General features: G+C 36.8%; 1 protein-coding gene across 1 annotated transcript; it reads right to left on the bottom strand.

Annotated features, from left to right (window-relative positions):
- Positions 1-3470: 3470 nt before the first annotated feature.
- On the bottom strand, positions 3471-6721 carry LOC106301685 (diacylglycerol O-acyltransferase 1). Its single transcript, XM_013738135.1, has 16 exons — positions 6266-6721; positions 6071-6151; positions 5923-5996; positions 5774-5849; positions 5619-5686; positions 5419-5542; positions 5266-5343; positions 5071-5172; positions 4845-4981; positions 4662-4743; positions 4550-4570; positions 4400-4462; positions 4275-4322; positions 4101-4163; positions 3944-3994; positions 3471-3822 (listed from the first exon to the last, which is right to left on the bottom strand). The coding sequence occupies exons 1-16, from the start codon at positions 6506-6508 to the stop codon at positions 3718-3720; spliced, it is 1416 nt and encodes a 471-aa protein (XP_013593589.1). The 5' UTR covers positions 6509-6721; the 3' UTR covers positions 3471-3717.

A 6721-nucleotide genomic window follows, 5' to 3' on the forward strand; every position in this document is an offset into this window, starting at 1 on the left:
AATTAAGCCAAAGACATTTGATGTTTAATGATTTCTAAGCAAATGGACATTTACCTAGACATAGGACTTGTCTAAAATTGTGTTTAGACTTAAGAGATTACTTTGATTGAAAGCTTGTCACCTAGATTGGATCTTAGTTACTTGAAGTCAATTCCCAATACCCATGGATTCACTTGTCTAAATTGATTAAAACCTTGTTGTATTGCTCTGTTTGCTATTGTTACTTGTCACACACTCACCACTATTGAATCTGCTTAGCTTAAGAAATGAATTGTATTCTCACTGATTCACATCACTAGGACTGGTTCGACATTCACCCCACTATACTACAACATTTGCAATAGGCAGAAAAACCTATTATCAATCGACAAAGATTAGGTCACAGAACTTTTATTGCTCTGATACCATGTAAAATCATACGTAGAAGAGAGATGATAAGACGGTTGTATGTAAAGAGATTTGGCTTGAAGCCAAAATAACCAAGAAATTATTGTCTATCTTAAAAGAGTATTATGGATCAAAAGTCTAAAAAGACTAGAGAAATTAAAAGAGTTTATTCTACTAAGCTCAGTTCCCCAATGGAATATATTTGATCGGAATGTATATCATAAAAATATTGATTCCAGAGCAAGAAATATAAAAATGTGTGTGGTTGTACTTTTTTCCTTATCATCGCTTTCGTCCCACTAGGGTTTTCCTTGACAAAGTTTTAACGAGGCAACTAAGAACACACAGAATGATAGACACCTAAGGAGAATTTTACAATTTCAAAGATGAAGTTTATCATTGTTCTAATGATTTTAAGATCAATACAATCCAAGAAAAATGATCAAATCATAGAGGACCCATGCACTGTAGAATAATGATGATGCCAGTGTCTTACAAGTTCGTTCGAGTGATAATTTGGTTGGCTTATTCACTAAAGTGTTAGTCAGTGCTACTTTCAAGAAATTAGTTAAAATTAGTTCATCTTATCGATAGCGTCATCTCAAAGATCTCAATGCATATGTATTGAAAAGAAGTAATTGTGTGCCATGATGTTTAACCATGATGTTTTTTTCTTTAACCATGATGTTTAACCATGATGTTTTCCATTGATTTTACCAGTAAGAATTTTTACGAGATAATATATTTATGAAATAGTTTTTTGTAATAAACACCAAGAAGAAAGTGTTATAATTATTATGTGATATTATTATAGATTGTTGTAGATTTACTTGATTACTAAGTTTACTTGTTAACCAAATTCTATTTGATCCCCGGACTATTGTATTCATATATAAAAGATTCATTGTCAGTGGTCAGTTGCTTTCCGGCGCTGGTCACCGTGAGGCATCTGTTCCGCATGTTCCTGTAGCGCCTCCACCCTATGATGCCCCCTCCCAGTCTTGCCTCTTTGTTTGGCGATTCTGGGTCCGTTGGAATTCTCTCCACCGGTTCTAACTGAAGTCATTGGTGTCTCTGGCTTTTCTGGAACTCCGGCGAGGGATGATAAAGTCGGGGTATCTTAGGGGCCTTGAATCTTCCTCTATTGAGCCGATTGCGCTCAGATCTGGGTCAGATCTGAGATCCTTAATCCGCTAGACAGTGAGATGTGTTGCTGCTTTCTCCGTTCTAGCCCTTGTGTCTTGCTCCAGTCGGTTCTCTCTGTCGTTTGCTTCAAGGTCAACCTAGAGCTTCTCCTCTCAGATCTGAGAGAAACGTGGCGGTGAGGGTCGCCACTGAGGACCTCTTGTTCCTTTAGTTCTTGAGACGAAAACCATGGCGAAGCTATAGTGTATGCTTGGTTCTCTCTTCTCGCTCATGACATCGACTCTAGGGTTTTGAGGACGACCCGTTGTGGTGGCGTTCTTGCTTGAAGTGGAGATCTCGCTCATCGGTGTTGTAGCCTGTCTTGAGGAGTCTTCGTACTCCTTCTGTGTTCTAATTTCTCTAGTCTTCGCTCCAGTGGAAGCTTTGGTGCTCACTCGTCGTCTCCGCCGAACCCTCTGAGTCATTCCCCAGTTCGGGTGGCCGGATGGGGAGCCGCTGTTTTTACCGTCCACGCTTGATCGGAGTTTCCTCACGTTCTTCATTTTCACCGGTTGCCCTTCAAGTCAACATCTTTTGTTTTCCAACTGCGTTAGCTTCAGGTCTTTTGGTTGACGGTCCTCCTCCAGCAGTGCTCAGGGGCGTGATCCAGGCGCCTCCGTCGAAGCTGCTTAGAGCCACCTTCGGATGAGTGCTCGTCCGATCGACTTGTCATAGCTATTCTCTTGTTTGTTTTCTGGTCATTCCTGGTAGAACAAGAAGCGTGAAGCTAGGGAGATCTAAATTTGTTGTCTCTTGTTCTAGTCATTATTAGCTTCAAGTTCTTCTTATGATTTGCTTGGACTAATTCATGGGTTTCTTGGAGGGTTTTTACTTTTTTTGCAGCCTCTTAGAACATAATAGCTGTTTAGCAGATTGGGTTTCAATGAATTTTGTAACCAAACTTCATTTTCATTAATGATATTTACAATCTTAGAAAAAAAAAACAATTTACGTTCTTAAAATTTTTTTGCTATAGTCAAAGCCCAAGTATTAAAATCAATTAACGGCTGTTATATCTATATTATCTTTGAATATTTTATTCTTTTTATTTAATATATGACACTTATTTTTTTATTTTTTATAAAATATAACTGTAATAAAAATATATTAGCTATTTCTAAGCCTAAATAAATATTGATATCATTGTGATTACTTTTTTGTCTATTATTATTTATTCTAAATCTTGCAAAGTAAACCTCATGATATAAGTTTTGAATAAATATTATTTAGGCTAAAATAAAAATTTTATCTTAACATTTTTATTTTATAAATGAAACATAAAAATAAAAATCTTTTTTTTTAATTTTCTAATAACACATGTTACAAAAATAATTATATTTTAATATTTTACTGTAGAATATTTTTTTAGTTTGGCCTATAGCATGAAAAATCCTTCGCACGGTTCTGTCTACTGTTTGTTCTTTGTTGTATGGGTAAGAGAGAAGACATTTTTTGAATAATTTTTGTTTCAGATATTTTGGAAAACTGAAAGTTCGAATTTTGGGATAGTAATCCGATATTTTAAATATAACTTTCTACTGTGAAATTGATTTAACAGTAGAAAATAAGCCGATATTTTTAAAATATGCTGACAAAAGAAAATAAAGAAATATATTTAAATGTAGAAGAAGGTCGGTAGCTATAGTCCAAGGCCCTCAGGTCCTAAACAGTTAAACATATATTCTAATTTAAGATCTTTTTACCTTAAATACATATACTCCATCGTTCAACTAGATTTTAACAAATGGGACCACCATTCAACTAGATTTGTTTTCATACAATCCCCATGCATTTACCACATTACGTGTTTTTCTTGTTCAGAAATCTAGGCAGCAAAGTTTTTTACTAGATTTGATATAACAATAAAAACCTAAATTTCCAAAAACAGAAAAACAAAATCCAACATCTAAACCCACTTTCCTTTATGGGCTTCTTGTTAAAGATAAGAAGCAGCAGATCAAGTGAACAGACAAGGAGGATAAAGAGAAACATAACTCAACATGATTCTTTCTCTTCTAAGTCTGTGTAACACTACCAAAACTTTTGCTGATACACACTTTATTTTTCTTTACTTCTTCAATTGACAATTTGTAAGAAGATTAAAACACACCATTTTCCCCTGTTTTAGTATCAGAACATACACATCTATGACATCTTTCCTTTGCGGTTCATCAAGTCGTGATAATAAAGAAGCACACACATCGGTTGTCCGAAAATGCAGAAGGTAAACCAGAATATCATGTTTCCCACCTAATCATCACATTCCAAAAACAGAGTTTTTGTTTTAAGTTTCAACATGATAAGTTAAAGATGTGTAAGTGACTATCCATCAGAAAACAAAAGAGTTACTTTTCCAGTTTAGAGAGCATACCATGGAGCCAAACCTTTCTTGTAGGTAGTTTGTGATAAATACCAAAGGCACCTACTCAAACACACATTGCATGATCAGAAAATGTAACTAAAGGTGACAGAAGCTTGAAGATTGTTTGTGAGAACTGACTGCGGAAACTTTGTTAATTCTTTTATACCTGAAACATAATCCCCAAGAAAGCCCATAGTTTGAAGAGACGACAAGGAACTGCGATGCATAACTGCAAGGAAATTTGTAACACACGAGAATATAAGTAAGAACAATACTTTTGAGTGTTAGCCTTTATTTCAATAGCTAGAGCCAGGGTTAATGTGGAAGGTATGTATTATACCTCATGAAAGACTGCAGAGACTAAGAAAGCAAGGATAATAGCGGGTACCTGGAAAAAAATGAGTGGAGGGTTAAATTTATGAAGCACAGAAAAAAATATCGATCATCGCAATTAACTACACTCACTTTCGGTATATTTCTGCGAAGGCACGGAAAGTATACATGTCGAACCATCCATTTATGAACAGGCTATTAGAAAAAACAAGATCTCAATAAGCTTTTCTTAATCTGCTTTGTATAAAAAAAGAAGGGGATGTTTCAAGAAGAGAACCATACCATATTCCACATTCTCCAATACTGACAAAGGTAGACAGTGCGTACATGAATTTTGGTTAGTAACGTAAACATAATATGATTTTTGAATAAGACAAGATTGATGAAAACTCACATCTCCCACGCTTTTTGCATTCCACCAATCTTTGTAGAATTCACGATCCCCGAAGCAGAGGAGCTCTGCCAATATGTTTAACCTGTGGACAAGAACAGTGCAACGTGGTTTATGATCAGAAACTGACATTACATCTCAGTCTCTGAGAAACTAAATTAATCATGTGATGGGATGGCGGCATACCAAAGGTGGAAGAAGCAGTAGAACATGCAGAGCCACACGTATAAATTTGGAACTGAAAGCTTCAACACTCTTTCAACACCGTATAAGAGATCCCCTTTCAAAGGATGTTTTGAGTTCCTAACAATAGGATTTATATACTGCAACAAAGAAGTACCAAAAGAACATGAAGTTAAGCGGGTAACAATGCAGAAATGATGATTTTCACAAGGAAAGGTTAAAAACGCACTTGCTCTATTATAAATCCCATGAATCCAGTGAATATGATCAGCTTTGCAAATTGACGAGCCACCCAACCCTTCCGGATACATGGAGAACGTGGATAGCTCGGCTGGGTAAAGCGAAGACGCAAGGTTTTAGACAAGAAACTTTTGCAAGTGAAAGATAATGTATGATACAATTAGCAGAAGACGCATCAGATTACCTGATAACACAATGTGGGAGCAAGCATGAAATACGCCAAGCTCTTCAAGCTAACATAGTAGGAGACTTCAGGATTGGCCTACAGTTTTCAACAGTGTCTGGTCAAAATAGTAAAACACAATGCAAGTGACCAATATTATATCACTTCTTTTACCTTATCAGATGAATTAGCTAGGGTTCTTATGTCATAGTTAGTATGAGCGTAAGAAACCAACTTCAGCCACACAATGCAAGTGAGGAGCATCAACGTGACACCTGATAAGAAGGCGGAATCACACCTGTCCGTTTTCAAGATCATCTAGTCAGCAAACAAAACTTTAACAAAAAAAAGAGTATCACAAGCTTAAATCTCACCTTAGAGTGACATAGACTGGATACAAGACCTCGGTCATGGTGATAATAATATGAAGAATGATGACAACCTACAGAAAGAAACTTATAAGTTGTTCAGGATAAAAATTTGTCGTTCAACGAACAACCCTGTAAAGGATAGACAGCAGTTTACTCACAGGTTCAGATATGCATTTCTGAAGTACTAATTTCTCGACGGTAAAGGCAGCCAAAGGAAAGATTGAAAGGGAGAGACTGCCACATAAAGTTCAAAAACTTGAAAAAATCTGAATCACCATATGTACAAAGAAAGAAGAAGCATTTGTACCAACACATGAAAAGGGGCCAATCTCGCAGCGACGTTGAACTAAACCAGAAATCAGTTCTGATCAACCAACCGTACTACATGAATGAACAATTATGTAAGGTCTCATAAGTTTGAAGGAAGAGGAGAAAGAAGTAAGTAACAAATTAACCTTCATGAGATTTTCGATGATGAGTCTACTGTTTACAGCAACAAGAACTACTACACACAGGTTGAATAGTCCAGCATGGCTCTGCCATGATGAAAACAATCACATTACTCAAATAAAAATAAAAAAAAAATCTTTAAATATGCAAGTCAAGAAGATAACAAGTCAATTTGAAATTCTCCTCTTAAGATTGATTACCTGTTTGAAGATGGCGTCAGAGCTGAGTGGACTCTCCCTCACCCTCCGATGAGCTGGAACCGACGGCCGATACGTGTACCTTACATCCACACGATCCCTCACGTCAGCATCGGAAACAGTTACGGAATCAGGAAGAAGTCCATTGGAAGAATCCGATCTCGGTTTCCGGTGACGAAGCGTATCGAGATCGGCACCACCGTTCTCCGTCGGCATAGTGACGCCTCCAGAATCCAAAATCTCCATTTGCAAAGAGTTAGGTTTTAAGAAACGAAACGCATGCAGAGGGATTGTTGTTAGTGAATCTAAGGAATCTTAAAGTGGATTCTAGGAAGATTGTTGAAAAGCGGAAATGGCACGGGGAAGCTGATGAATCGGTGTATCGTGTCTCCTTCCTCGAAAGAGAATCACGAGAGACAGAGAGAGGAAGATGACAACAATGGTGACGGAAGACTTTAT

Source organism: Brassica oleracea, chromosome C7 (genome assembly GCF_000695525.1).
Source record: "Brassica oleracea var. oleracea cultivar TO1000 chromosome C7, BOL, whole genome shotgun sequence".
NCBI lineage: Eukaryota > Viridiplantae > Streptophyta > Magnoliopsida > Brassicales > Brassicaceae > Brassica > Brassica oleracea.